At 39.4% G+C, this 15958-nt stretch overlaps 1 protein-coding gene across 3 annotated transcripts in view; it reads right to left on the reverse strand.

Annotated features, from left to right (window-relative positions):
* The window catches only part of Ncoa7 (nuclear receptor coactivator 7), a 137053-nt gene that overhangs the window by 38569 nt on the left and 82526 nt on the right, over positions 1 to 15958 (reverse strand). For 2 of the 3 annotated variants that reach the window (XM_041653640.1, XM_041653639.1), the window contains exons 6-10: positions 12473 to 12586; positions 11636 to 11761; positions 9940 to 10124; positions 6430 to 7469; positions 5048 to 5216 (exon numbers count right to left, since the gene is read on the reverse strand). In XM_041653640.1, the coding sequence (XP_041509574.1) occupies positions 5048 to 5216; positions 6430 to 7469; positions 9940 to 10124; positions 11636 to 11761; positions 12473 to 12586 (1634 nt within the window). The remainder of the gene's footprint in view (positions 1 to 5047; positions 5217 to 6429; positions 7470 to 9939; positions 10125 to 11635; positions 11762 to 12472; positions 12587 to 15958) is intronic. The other variant, XM_041653641.1, reaches the window with a different exon arrangement.

Below are 15958 nucleotides of genomic sequence, written 5' to 3' on the forward strand. Positions count from 1 at the left end.
ACAGTAACTTTTTGGGAACAGCGGAAGTATTTACATGAATGACTAATAATTATGTGTCCATCTGACACATGCCCCAAATTAGTATTAAATGGGAAGGCGCTCGCCTTAACTAGGGAATCTTAAGATTTTCTTTCCTCCCCTTTCTTTCTTAGCCACCTTCCCACCTTGAGACATCTTAATAAGGCCACGGCACAGGCATGGATGTCCTGGTGACAGAGGGCGGCAGGCTGGCTCAATCCCTAGTCCTGAAATAAATAATAATATGAAGACAAAAGAAAAGAAAAAGAAAGGATTACATAGTGATATTCGGTACTTTAAAAAACCAGGTGATTTTTTTTTTTATTCTAAAATACACCTGGTCATTCTGAGGAGAGCCAAAGTTGTTCCAGAGAGAATACTGCAATGAATGTTCCAAACAAGGGCTTTGTTGGCACTCGTTAAAGATTCCAACTTAGCCCTGATCCCATTAACAGGAAGGTGACTCTTAATCAGAAACGTTTTTCTTAACCGTGGTTAAAGATTGCATGCTAGAAAACTAGGTCAGCTTGCATTGCTTTAATTTGCCCGTTGCTCTTCTGAGAAATGCGCCATGAGGAACATTTTGCTCAGTCTCCAAAAGGGTCTTCAGGAGTGGGGCATCTTCCTACTGCAACGTGAGTTGAATAGGAGAATTGATTTTCTTTATTATTATAAAACTAATAAAAAGTTCACTAAATGCAGGCAGACAGAATTTTAGTGGAAGAGAGACTCTATCAAATAACGGTAGTTCATGTAACAATATACATGTGTGGACTATATACTGTTAAGACGGTATGCACAGAAAAGACTCATAGAATACATTAGAATTAGCTCTGTGAAATTGCTATGTAAAAGAACTTCCTTTTTATTTTTGTTTCCTATATTTTGTAAGTCTAAGTATTTTAGTTACAAGGACACCTAAATACAATTAATGTTTATCTATTAGATCATAAGCTTTAGATATTCACGCACTGATGTAACTGACTCTGTGGAGCACGGATCACATACCAGGCACTATGGCTGCAAAGTAACAAAAAGCAAAAGAATCCAAGACGCATGGGTGACAGGTAATGGTGTTAAATGTTGTGGATGTCTGTCATGGTTTGAATGAGAATGGCCCCCCAACACAAATGCCACACGTTCTCTCTCATCTGTGGTACCAGCCTCAAGTGATTTTTATTTCTTATATGTTTAACTTGGTAGTATATGAGGAAATTAGAAAGAGTCCATTGGTAGTGGGTGGACACATTTAGGGAGGAAGGATAATAGAACACAAGTTCTGTTGAGGAAGAGAATGGGAATACTGGGGGCAGAAGAATTTATGCAGAGAGTGGAATGATGCAGACAGGGAAACAAGGGGCCAGGGAAGGATGAACAGAAATGAAGTGAGTATGAAAGAGCTACTCGGGAACCTACAAACACAACCCAAATAAATAGTGTAAGAGGGATAGTAAAACACATGAAACATGACAGTCATAGGTGGGGCAGACACAGGGAGCCAAAGATTTAAGCAGGGATGAGGATGGGGGTAGGGGATAGGGAACAGGGATATGTTAACAAAAACAGAGAGGCTTTATGAAACCCCAGCAGCTTGTTTTTATCTATCTATCTATCTATCTATCTATCTATCTATCTATCTATCTATCATCTATCTATCTATCTACCTATTTTTCTATCTAAATATCATTATCTATCACTACTTATCTATCATTATCTATTTATATATCATTATCTATTTATCTATCATTATCTATTTATTTATATATATCATTATCTATCTATCTAACATCAATCTATCTAATGGAGATATGCACACATGTGTACATCTGAGTGTTCCCACATGCTCTCCTTTACCCTCTCTAATCCAGATCTGAGAAAATGGATAGTTGAGTTTTGGGCCTAAGAGTAGGTATCCTATTTTAAATGTTCACAGGAACATTTTATAAAAGACATGTGTCAGTCATAATTATGTGCTGCAATTCAGATACTAGCATTCTATCAATATATTGATAGAATTCCCAATTTAAATTACATTATTGATAGAGTGAATCATTGTCTTCACAGTTACTCAGAAACCATTCATTGCTGGAGTTAAGGAACTCACAAGACACTGAATAGGAACAAGAAGTAGATGTAGTAGGGTTCATTTCTTAGTAATAATACCAAAGAAGGAAAAAAATCAAACATCTACTTAATGAGTACTAGGAACAAGAGGGAGAGATGGTGATGCATATATTTTATAAGTTCTGTCAACCTCAAGCTACTTCCCTTTGGCTAGGAGCACTGTGGGGAGGAGTCAAAGAGGCACCTCTTAGAAGAGTGAATGTCTCTATGTGAAAGGACAGGATGACACAGAAAGGAAACAACTAATCTATATGACTCAACAGGACCACTGCCACCCCAACAGATGCAAAGATTCATCTAGCAGAAGGTGTGTGGAAATGTTCCTTCTGAGGTGGCAAAAGCATCCAGAAACTTCCATCAGAATGAGAAGGCATTGCAGGGCACTCCTTAGCTTCTCATTAAGATCTTCTAATGTGTTTAAGTTGAATAACTCCATAAATTAACATTACCATAAACTTCCTTTGCATATTGTGCACTCGGAAGTCTCGGTGAGACGTAGCTATGGGACCACTCCATCATATGTCCCCTCATAACCTGAAATGTGAATTTGTTTAGGGCCAGTGATACGTGGAAAGATGAGATGGGATAATTGTGAGGAAATTCCCTAATATTTATCACAAAAGCTATCATAATTAAAGAATGCAACATGTCTTTAAGAAAATATTTGGTTAATTAAAAATGAGTTCAAGAAAGGAAATTTATTTGCTACTCAAAGACAAGTAAGCCATGGCACCATAAAATACAGTGTGATGGGATTCAACAAATGTCCTACAGTAAGAGGTTTGCAAAACCACTTGTATAAAAGGTCCAAGAAAAGCACTGTTTCAGCATTAAAACTGTATTTTTCATTAAGAAATGACTGGAAAAATAATTATATATGTGGGATTGCTAAATTATTCTGCAGTAATTCTTGGTACACACAGTTCCATTCTGAAAGAAACTCAATTTCCAAATATTATAAATAATACATTTTCTCAGAGAAAAAAATGTATTTAATCAACCTGTCCTTTTTCTCTCTCCCTCACTCCCTCTCTCCCTCTCCAAATGAGTCTATACAACCCACAACATGACTGAAATTTTCAGTACTGTTTCTCCCCTGCCTATAAACATGAAGCAGCCAAATCTTTACAGAGAAGGATTCATTTACAGCATTCTACTCCTAGGACTCCAATTTATTATAGAGCTTCAGAAATTTACATTTTTTCTATTGAACCACTTTACAGTAACTGCGGGTGATGCATATACCCTTTCCCCACAGTCCTACTTCAAAACTTCCAGGAAATCCTGGGCGTTGCATGCACGGTGACCGGGTATATTACATAAATACAAAACAAACCATGTTTATTGCTCATGTAAATGTAGGTTTGTACCTCGGAGAAGGGGGAGTTATTAGCAAATTCATTCATTAAAATCCCATTATTTTCACATTAAGCTATAATTTATTAAAATGAAGCAATTTTCCTGATGAGAATTACTACCCTGGGCAATAATCATCTAGAAAGCATGGCCTTCCTTGGGATTTCATTTGGCTTCGAGAGTGTTCGTCTTACAGATGGCCGATGAGGGAGTTCTCTCTACTCATCAAACACCTGTCTAGATGATGCCTGGTGGCTAGTCCGGAAAAGGAAGGTTGGTGTGTTTCAGAGACAAAAATAGTAAAGTTTGTTTTTGTGTGTGTTTATTCTCTGTACGTCTTCTTATTCTACCACACACACAAAAATAAATCATTTTTTAAAAAATAATATTTTCTAATTTTGTTTCAAAACTCCTATTTTTACATTCTACAAACATATCATTAGTAGTACACTGCTGAAGAATTTCTATGCCACTATTGCCTATCCCCAAACCAATAAAATCTCCCCTTTGGGGACAATGCGGAATACAACGCTCTGTTAGCACTCTCAGGCTCACTGTAGAATTGACTCGCTAACACTCAAGACGTGGCATAAGTGTCCAACAACAGACGAACATGCGAACGTGAGGTGGTACAGACACAGAAGAATATTACTCAGTCACCAAGTCAATGTAGGCCTGTGATTGGCAGCGACATGGACAAACCTAGGTAGTCAGGCTAGGAAAGACAGCACGCCCACTCACCTGTCTGGGCAGGTGTGGACAACAGGGAGAACTTAGCTCATGAGTACAAAAGCAATTAGATAAAAGGAGTAAGTTCCAGAGTCCTCTAGCCCAGTAGGGATGACGAGGGGGTACAGTAATATATTCTGCACCTAAAAACTGTTACAAGAGAGGATTTGCAAATGCTCCCTCCGAAAAGAAATGATGAGTGTTTGAGGTGATGGATATGCTAGTTACCCCGGTTTGATCATAGAAAGTACATACACATGTGTATAAATGCCATACTAATAAATAGACACAATTGCTACCAATTTAAACAAACAAAAACACAAATCTCCTTCAAGGCATGTAACCCCACTGTCTACCCTGGGGATCTCGTGCCATATTTCTCCCACCCCTGAGCCATAGGCACTTCGCTCAGAGGGCCCTAGTCTCCTCAGCTCTCACGCTGAAGCACTCTGGAGACGACCATCCATCCTGTCTCTTTACTGCACTTCAAGAGATTGGAGCAGCTCCACCCAGCTCCATTAACCCCCACCAGAAGAGCACTTCTGATTTCAGATATTTGAGAGTTATCAACATCTTCCTTCATTTGAAAATCAACTCGGCAGGAGCCATGAGAGTGGATCGGCATACTGCACTGACAGTGACCTCACATATGTTATGGGAAAATGGCCATTGAGAAGAAAAACGATAAATGTACCCTCTAGAAGCTAAAATAATTGTAATTAAGAATAAGTTCTTTTGCAAGAATAAAATCGATATTTGGAGTAAATGGCCCACAGACAACTGGAACCTTGAGAATGGACACGGTCTCAGCTCTGCTCACCTCTCGCGGGGAACAGCAAACCAGTACTCGGGCTGCTTCCTTCTCTTGCCATACTGCTGGACCATGGCGGTGGTGTGACTGGCAAAGGATTTTCTCATTGGTTTTCCCACCTTGATACACAGAAACATTGGTGGGGTCTTGCTCTTTTCTTCTTTCGAGGGAAGTATATCTGAATCACATATAAAAACGCATTGCTCAATCCCAAGAATAGTGGCCACAGTAAAATTTGTCAACAGGTAGAAACCTGATTCAGCAGTACCCTATTAGATCTAACGAACCATTGGACTTCTTTTGGTACAAAAGGATGACATTTTTACGTGTTTCAAGTTGGTGTGTGTTATACAGCATGCTACACACTAAAAGTGAGTATAAAAATGAGAACAGAAACAAATAGTGCAGAACTGTAACACCTCATGAGCACACATGTTAGTGAGCAGTAGTAAGACCTCATCCCACTACAAGGCTACTGGGTGTAGAACCGAAACCCCTCAAAAGCATTTTTAGCTGAGTGTGGCTACACACCTTTAATACCAGCACTCAAAAGGCTGAGGCAGGTGGATCTCTGTGAGTTCCAGGTTAGCCCTGGTCTACAGATAGAGTTCTACTGGGGTACACAGTGTGACCAACTCTCTCTCTCTCCTCTCTCAAAAACAGTTTCACCTCCTTTAGATTCAGGAATTCAAGGTTAAAAATTTATTTGAACGAGGCAAATACTTCTGAAATAGAAATCTATATTCAGTTCAAGTTCTAAATAAATACATTTTACAAAAATTTTACCCCAATCATTATTGCTATCAGCAAAGATAGATTCTATTGAGAATATGTTACTCTTAAATAATTATTCTACTGTTACTACAGGTGCATATTTTACAAAGGCAAACATACAATAGAATACAGAGGCACTAAACAACCACAAGAACAATAACCAAAAAAGCCCCAAAACAAAACAGGAGGCTGGGGATGTCACAGTGTATAAAGTACCTACAGTACCAGATGAGGACTCAAGTTCGGGTTCCCAGCACCAGCAGAAAAGCCAGGGGAGCACAAGGCCTGCCTATGACCCCAGTACTAGGGAGGCATGGACAGGAGATCCTTAGGCAAGATGGCTAATTAGACTAGTTCTGGGCTCAGTAGCCACTCAGTTTCAGTAAATAAAGTGAGCCATGATCAAAGACAACACAGGGCTTCCATGTTCATATGTATATGCCACAGATATACATGTATCCACAAACATGGGAACATGCATACACACATTCATACATACTACACACACACACACACACACACACACACACACACACACACATGAATATCCCCTACCCCCTCCCCCCCCCAAAAAAACCAAGCCACACAATCCAAACTCAACCAACCAAACAGCTTACCTTCAATGGGTACCTGAATTCTCTTTAGCAGCCATAACTGAATCTCAGATTTATTATCCATTTGTGCACCTTGACAGCTCTTGTCCAGAGATGATTCCAAAGACTCCAAAGCCTCTTTGTTGTTAATTACATTTTCTTCTGCATGAGCGTCCAGTTTCAGGGGAAGGTTCTCTCTGTCTTTCACCCAGATTGCATCTGGCTCTTTGCGGCCCTCAGGTGGAGAGTCACCTGCCTGGGGAAGAGAACGACTCAGCGTGATGTCTATTCCTTCTGGCTCGATCCTTTTGTTCTCACCGAGTTCTGACTTTTGTACATTTTCAGAAAGCTGTGATCCTTCTTTGCTTTTGTTTAGGTAAAATTCAATGAGTTTAACTTTATCGAGGTCTTCGTGGATCTTGAGCGTGCTTTCCCCCTGGTTTTCTGGGGATCCAGACTGTTTATCTACTTCTGGCACTTTGTCTTGCTTCTCACAGGTTTCTAAATCGAGGGCCCCCTTCAATTCAGCATCACTCTCCAACCCGGTGAGGTCCAGGGATGACAGCACCTGCATTTGCTTTGCAGACCCCATAGTTTGGGGCTCCCTCTTCTTTTGGTCACGGGAAAGAGATTCCTTCGTGGCATCTCCTTTGTCCATCCCACTCCTAGGTTGAGAAGAGAGTTCCTCTAAGTCAACAAAGTCATCATCTTCCCCCAAAAGACAGTTTTCTTTGGTTGTAGATTCCGAGACAGCATGGGGGTCAGAAGGTCCCTTGCTGAGCTGAGTCACAGAGGGAGACTCACTGGCTGTCCCCCTAGAAGCTTCCAGTTTCTTTAATTTCCATGACTCAGAGCTGTCCAAGGGTTTCACCCGTGTGCATTCTGTTGACTCCTCAGGAGAACCCATGGATTTGGGATTTAAAGGGAGGGTTCTCTCCCCATGCTGCTGCCGTTTCTCCTTGTTGATGGACTTGAACTTACTGAATGGATTGATATCTTTTTCTGAAGCCAGGTCCTCCCATTCTCCAGGCCTGTACAGAGGACAAAGATCCTGAGGTAGGTCACTGTTGGGGCAAAAATGGTGGATGCACATGGAATGTTAAAAATAAAACCAAAAACAAAGCGGAGGAAAAGAAAAACACAAAACAAAACTCAAACCAAAAAATACACTACAACTTAAATTTATGCTAAAATGATTTCAAAGTAAGAAAATGAAAGCAAGAGACTGATTACAAAATAAAATGTAAAATCAACTAAAAGTAATGACGAATGGATGGATGACCATGTGGGTAATACCTCTTGCTAGAAACACACGGATGCATTCAAAGCATGGAGATGTTACTTGCAAGACTTTTCTATATGAAATAAAGTTTTTGTTATTTATGAAGGAAAGAACAAAGGAGAGGGAAGATTTTAGAATTAATGACTAAAATTCCTTAAGAGGTCAATTTTTCCATTTTTATAAAACAATGGAAGTCAGATGCAGAATTCTGAAAGGCTTCTTGACACCTCAGCTCCTTTAACTGTTCTTAGAAGCTGACTTTGAACTATAATTTTTTGTTTCTTGCTTTAAAACCAGATATTTCTAATTAAACTTACTCATTTTCTAATTAAAAGGCCCCATTACTTGTAAACGAGATACAGAAGTTAACTTTCATTAATACTGGAAGTAACAGTGCCTTACAGTTTAAAGACCTACAGAAAAAGAAATTTTACAGAGGAGCTCTTAAAATATTGCAGAAGTTTCTAAAGCATTTCAAATTTTGTACCAATAACAATGAAACAACTGTTTTATCTCTCGAAACATATTGTTCTGAGATATTGTCAATTACTTCCCCTTAATAAGAGATGCTTAGAAACCAGATTTGAATTATATAAAAGATCTGCTAAGAGTGTTATTTCAAGTTCAAAATAAATGGCTAAGACACTATCCACTTTAGTTAGGTTGGTAATTTGATACAGCTATTATTGTTGTTGTTTTGTTTGTTTACTTTGTAATGAAGACTGGCGTTGAGCTTACAGCCCTTCTTCCTGAAACTCCCAAGGGCTAGGATTACAGTATGCACCACTACACTTGGCTAAGAAAAATATATGTGTTAGTATGACTGGCACTATATTGTGAGCCCCTGCATCTGCACCTACAACAGTAGAAGCATCTCTGCTGGGTTCACAGAGATGCAAAACTCCTTTATAAGGTGAGCACTTGCAATTTCAGAATTAAGGATGCTTTCTCAAAGGCCAGATGATTTGCAAGTAGTATTTTATTCACTGTAGCTTTAAAATAAATGATGGTGCCAATAAAGTAACTAAGTCGCAAGCAGCAGACCTTCTCCCTGGACTTATTTTATAAGCCATTTGCACGAAAAGCCCAGGCTTTTCCCAATAGGAAATGAAAGCCCATATAAGTGTTAGGCTCTGCTAAATGACTTAAACTTTAACTCATTCTTCAATTTAATAAGCATTCACTGAGCCAATAGGAGCCTATGCTAAAATATGGTTGTGACTGACTGAATTGTAGGAATGAGAATATACTAAGTGAATTACCTAAGAACAACATCCCAGAACATACTGAAGATTTCAGGGTCAAATAACTTAGTGGGTTAGAGAATTCTCTCATGTTGGATCTCAAAATTTCATTTGGCAGATTGAAAACTGAGATGTCCTGCAGATTAAAGAACTCAGCTCTTCCATCCTTAATTAACAAGCAAAAGTTTCTCCCATAAACATCCAAAGATCCTTTATTTCTCCCCTCTCCTGAATAATGATGGGAAATACATTCAATCGCATTCCAATTAACCTCGCGGCTAACCTTGCCCACCTCTCATTCTTGTTCCTCTCCCCAGTCCAAGCTGCCAGTTTCCCCAACTGAGACTAATCTAACCATCTGCTTTCAGGCTCACAGCTGCCAAGCCCTGCTGGGGCAAAGCATACAATGGTGTCAACTGGTTCAGCTGTTAATTAATGTTTTTCTAGACTTAGCCAGGCAACTAATGAGGATCGATATCCCTCACAGTTGTTCCCTTCCTATTTTCTGTGGCAGCTGGACCCACTAAATATCCCCCCCACAAGACACAAAACCTGAAAGTGAGGATGATTTTAATCATTAGTCACTCCCCACCCCCTTATCACCCTCAGCTCCTCTTTTCTCTCCTCTGTCCGTCCATCTATCTATCTATCTATCTATCTATCTATCCATCTACCTCTAGAAAGATTTCAGGCAAGCATTCCATCTATCTATCTATCTATCTATCTATCTATCTATTATCTATCTATCCATCCATCTACCTCTAGAAAGATTTAAGGCAAGCATTTTTTCTTTTACTATTTGAATGCACAAGTTTCCTTAATCATCTCTACTTCCCATTCTTCTTTTTCTTTTTTTTAACTTCACAACACAACATTTCTCTACATTTTGGCTTTCTTCTACACAGTCCCTCGCTTTTACAATGCCCTGGCCCTGTAAATACCCTCACTTTGAAATTCCATCTTTAGCTCTCAACAACTCCTGGTCTAAAAAGAAGAAATGGCTCTTACGATGGCAGAGCATCTTTGATCTTCATGTGAGAAATGTCGTTGTACAGGGCGATAGAGACCACCTCTTCCATGGGGCAGATGAGGCCATACTCTTCACACCCATTCTCAATAACCAAGGGATCGGACTTATGAGGGTCAAACATGATATTGTTGGGAGTGACAATCATTACACCTCCGACCACACCCTGCAGAAAGAATTAACAGAGGACCTTACTTGAGATAGAAAAACATTCCCTGCCCACCATAGAACCTTTAATTACTCTGTCCTCCCACTGGCTTTGTGAGCCACCATCTCCTATATGACAATCACATCTATGCTAGGAAAGCTAGAAAACACGCTGGAGAGTCACAGTGCTGGTGGCTGGGGAGGCAGCAGAGCAGTGACAGCTCCCTGTTGTGCAATCAGATGCCCATGCTGCGTTCCTGGCTCACACACTCATGTCTCATGGGCTCCCATTTCTCTATTAGAAAAATAACAGACTGTCCCAAGCCCATTCATGATCAAGAACACAGTACTCGATAATTCTTCAGCACGTCTCTAGCATGTCATTCTCCTCTGTGGTACTGAAAGAGAATCAGGATCGTGGTGCCAAAGACTAGTCCTAATATTTTTGTCTAACACAATCACAAATCTCATTCCAGCAGAATTCAATAGAAACAGCAATTGGGAAAATTTGCAGCTCCAGTTTGTACAGCTGCGCCGTGGACATTAGACAGTAGCCTGCAGATCTTTAAATCTGAAGCTTTATCAGATTATATGAGAGACCCTGCTGATCAGCAAGATAATATCTGCCAGGGACAGTAGGAGAGGTTTCCGGCAGCAAAGTCAGTTGATAGCTTTGATGACCCTTGTAATTATCTTTGTGAATTACTTATTTTGTCTTCAAAAGTTTCTCTACTGTCTGTAGCCTGATGTAAATTCTCCACTCTATGCACGGAATACTAACATAGACCTTTCTTCCGAAGTTCACTAAAAGTCGGATCTCTTTTGTAGACAACAATGAGAAAACTAAAAGCATGGTGCTGCTGAAGTCATTTTCAATGCTAACAGCATCAGCATCAACACAAGCTGAAAACTTTTTTTTCCTAGATTAGCGCTTAAGATCTTCACACAAATCATCTCTTGTAAAGTGTCATGCTCCACGCATTAAACTTTAGTATCATTCTTATTTTATAGATGGAAAAGGCAGACAATAAGGATATTCAGATACCTTCCTTGTGTCTCATATCTAGCAAGTAGTAGAGCTGAGATTTAAATTTAAAGTTGAGAGTATCTGCTGTTCAACTCAAACTGTCTCCCTAACAAACTGCAGGCCAAGAGCAAAAAGAGAAATGGCAAATCCAAGATCACAAGGAAACCTATTTCTTTTTTTAAAAAATTCTTTTTAACTTTTATTGATTCTTTGTGGACTTCACCCTCTCCCTCTGCAACTTTCCCCCCCAAGACAAAACAAAACTTAAGAGAAAAACCAACCCCCCCAAAACCAAACAAAATAAAAAATATTTCTATTTAATTAATATATTTCCTTCAATAGGAAAAGACCAAATATCCAACAAGAAAATCAATGAATGTTTTTCCAATCTTGCATATCAACTGTGGGTAAAATATTTTAATGGAGCCTTCCTTCCAGCAATGTGCGATCTTGTTTAGTTTCTGCAGATTCTCTTGACTAGTAACCTGTCACAGAACAGATACCTTTCCATCCGTGAAGTAGCGACAGTTCATCTTGAGAAATTTCACAACACCTGGCTCATCTTCTTCAGATGTCGATGATAATACTCTCTCAATGGGTTTTAAGGCCTTTCTTGCTAAGTCAGCATCCTTAGAAAGCAAAATGTCCAAAATTAAAGGGAAAAAAATAACCCTTTTCAAAACACATTATACCATAAGTATATTATACCTGCTTTTCTTTGAACATTAAAAAGGACAATGACACATGTCCTTCAAAAATACCACAAATTATTTTTTGGTTTTCAAAGTTTCTCTTCTATTAGGCACAGAATATTCATACTTTTTTCAGAATTCTCTAAAAGTTGGATTTTTGTATCAATCACCAACAATCAGAAAACAAAAATCATGATACAGCTTAAGTCATTTTTAACACTAACGTTACCAGCATCGATACAAGTTGAAAACTTCTACTTCCTAGATTAGAGGTAAGTTTGATAAGGGTCCAAATCAAACTGAGATTAAAAAATGTATGTGAGCCCACAAAACTTTTTCCCTAAATGCCTTAGACCATATCCAAGATGAAAAAATTCATACTAGATCACGAACTCCAATTCCCTGGAAAAGCACAATCTACTCACTTAATTGGGAATTAGCATCGTACCTTTGCATAAGGCATTCACCTGTAAACAGCTGTGCCAGGAGAGGATGCATTCTCTCAACTGACGGCAACATCCCTGTCCTCACTCCTTTAGGGGAATTTTCAGATGCAATCATTAAGAACACAGTGTACTGATTTCCACCACTAATAGAAAGTATTGTAATAGAAATGAACCTCAGTGTGTAAGGGGCTAGATTACATACAGGCAGCTTATCATATTCTGCATCTGATGATGATGGAGAGACAGTAGCACCAGGAGTGGATGATGAAAGCCGTAAGGTACTAGAAGGGAAGCTGGCATCTGGCACAAACAGGACCTGGGCATAAGAAAGCAAGGCTGAGTGAAGGCCAAAGTCAGGCAACTCCATAGCTCCTACTCTGCCCATCATACTCAGTGTCTCAAAAAGACCCAATAGCTTCCATTATACATATAAACAACATGGGGTCTTCTAAACGACCCATGAACCATACTAAGTGATATAAATGGGCACAGTTCAGTGGTTATGGAACACTGACATTGTAGGACAGGTGAGGCCTGAACAGTAGGAACTGGGAAAGAGGGAGGGAACACAGCTTGAGTATCTTACCTGAAATACTTGGGGTCAGTATTTCAGCTTCAGCTTATATATATATTGTTTATGTATATGTTTGCATATACTTTACTTGCTTTGTAAAATCTGAAAACTCCAAATCTAAAATGGGCTCAGTTTCAGAATTTGGAGCATTCTGAATTTTAGATTTCTGTATTAGGAATACTAATACTATATGAGGAGAGAAAAAAAAAAGAAGCATAGCAGACTACAATATATAATACCCCTTTAGGTAGCAAAGGGACAAATCTATGCCGGTGACTTTCAATCAGGCCTTGAGTGTCAAAGTAGCAGGGGCTTTACAGAACGAACTGTACATGACAGTACCAATACAGTAATCCCTACATTTTCTCTCCTGTTTGTATTTCATCTATATAAAAATAAGACTATCCTAACAAGTGTATCATAACTTCTTCTGCAAAATTATCTGCCTTCTGAATTGGCGTTATGGTACCATCATTCAAGATCTTGGCACAGAATCAAATATAATCTTAAAATGATGACTGTTAGCTGTTATAGACAGAATTTGAAGCCAATCATTTCACAACTGAGCTCAGCTCAACTGTATTAGCATTTCTATGTAGACCTCACTTCAGAGGGCTGGCAAGATGGCTCAGTGTTTGCTGTGCAAGCCTGATGTCCTGAGTTCAATCCCTGGGACTCATGAAAGAAGCCAGATGCAATGTCACATCTACAGTCCCTGCACTCCTAACAAGGTGGGAGGCAGCGGCAGGAGAACCACGAGGAAGCTGACAGGCCAGCTGGTTTTGAGTACACAGCAGTGCCCCAGAGGCAAGAACAATGCTGCCTCAATTGCCAAAGTGGAAGGAGAGAGCTGCCTTCAAAAACCTTCTCTCATACTGACAAAATGTGTTCATCTGTATTTACACGCCCCCATACACAGAAAGGAAACACACACACACACACACACACACACACACACACACACACAGAGAGAGAGAGAGAGAGAGAACTACACAATGATGAAACACCCACTAAAGGTTGATCAAAACCAGCTCTGAGTTTCCATAAATCAACACAACGAGGCCTACCAGCAGCTAGCAGAAACTATAGCAGAAAGATACAAACAAATCAGCTTCTCAGAAGTGTAACTGTTCTCCGACAGTGTCTCATGCAAGCCTCCATGATGTGCTGGCAGTGAATGCAGAGACTGGAAAGAGACAGCTGCTCTTTCCACAACTTCAGTACCGGCTAATAGCAACTGTCAAGGCTGTGAGTTCTACGAAAGCCATTTACAAATTACTCTAGTTGTGTCGTCTTAGTATATAGTGCTCTTATTTATCTTATGCTGTTAAGCTGGAGGACTGAGTGTACCCAAACTCTGGGAAAGCCTGAGGTAACACAGTTGGAGGCAGCATGTGAATGGTGGAAGCTCAGCTTCTTCAGTGTCAAATTGGGCCTTGATCCTGGACAGCGGGAGCAGGTTTTCCTACTGTGTTCATCCCAGTATAAGATAGATGGAGATTTGAGGCCCTAAAGTTCTTTATCATAAAACAAATTATCTCTTTAAAGTAGAGAAAAAAGTTAAGTATGTCAGCCAAGGAGTCTTATAAGTAGGAAACCATCTTAAGTCCACAGATGGACACTTAAAAGAATGTAAAAGCACATTCTTTGTACATGCCATCAAAACTGGAACAAGTAACAAAACTGCCCAACTCAGGGCTCCCGCCAAGCACTGTATGCCTCAACTACTTTTTTAAAGCTAATTTGATCCTGCTGTTTGTCTTTTGAAGCAACCAATCTAGAAGGTGGTTTTGGCTCACTCAGCTCCCAAGAAAAATGAAATTCCTCCCGACACCTGTCACCAAAGCCAGGCTACCTCTTCTCTGGCTTAAGGGGATCTTCAAATCAGCTCCATAAGGGTAACTCAAATTTTCTGGAAACAGAGCAAGTCAAACTGTTTTTTTCTTATCAAATCTTCTATGATGAGCGGAATCCTCTATACACTATGCCAGATCCTTGAAAGCAATTTTAAACTCCCCAGTCTATTTCCAGGATGAATAAACTGAGATTCCAAATGAAGCGACTTGCCCAGGTCAAATGGCTAATGACAGGCTAAATACGAAGAGAGTGTGCTGTAACATTCTTTAGCAATACAGTAAGTGCATAAAAGAGTCGTTAGATTTCTATTGTATACCGCCTTAAGTTAGTTAGTATCAATGATTTTGTTTATATACATAGTATTAAAATATCCTAAATTAATTTTACTGTTACGTATTTGATTTTAGATTTTAAACAGGATCTCATGATCTCAAACTCCCTATGTAGCCAAGGGTGACTTTGAAATTTTTCTTCTTCTTCTTCTTCTTCTTCTTCTTCTTCTTCTTCTTCTTCTTCTTCTTCCTCTTCCTCTTCCTCTTCCTCCTCCTCCTCCTCCTCCTTCTTTTTTTCTGAGACAGGGTTCCACTGTGTAACAGCTTTGACCATCCTGGAACGATTGCCGTAGACCAGACTGGCCTCAAACTCACAGACATCTGACTGTATGCACCACCACCACCCAACCTTGAACTTCTGATTCTCCTTTATCTCCAATATGCTGGCATTACAGGTGTGTGCCAGCATACCCCACCCTAAATAAATTATTTTTACTGTATTTGGATATAATCTTTAGCCTTGGCTAATAAGTACTATCTAGGGTCTCCATCATGGGTAAGCTATACATTATTCAAAAATACTCCATATTATAAAACAAGTCCAACATTAAGTGACTGACATGCTTTTTTTTTTGAAAAGAGTGCATTAATTTCTGAAAAATTTTAATGCAGGTTTGTCTTTTAATTACCTGGTACTATAAGTGTACTAATTTCCCCTTTTAGCAAGAGCAAAAAATATCTAAATACTAGGTGGCTAATATGTGACTCTATTTATTGTCTTCATACACCACCATGAAAATAAATACAAAGTATAGTAACAACATTGCCAAAATAAAATTGGATTTAAAATGACATTTTCTACCCAGGAGGACTAAGACATCCTGGTAATGTAGTGATGCATGAAGATGCGTTAGTGAGGCAACAATGGAGCCTACATACATGTGCTCACAGGATCCAGTGTTTCTGTGGATAAGGCTGCATTTGG

The sequence above is a fragment of the Microtus oregoni genome, unplaced genomic scaffold (genome assembly GCF_018167655.1).
Source record: "Microtus oregoni isolate MIOR12 unplaced genomic scaffold, Mior012 000006F_ref0000085, whole genome shotgun sequence".
In the NCBI taxonomy this organism is placed as follows: Eukaryota; Metazoa; Chordata; class Mammalia; order Rodentia; family Cricetidae; genus Microtus; species Microtus oregoni.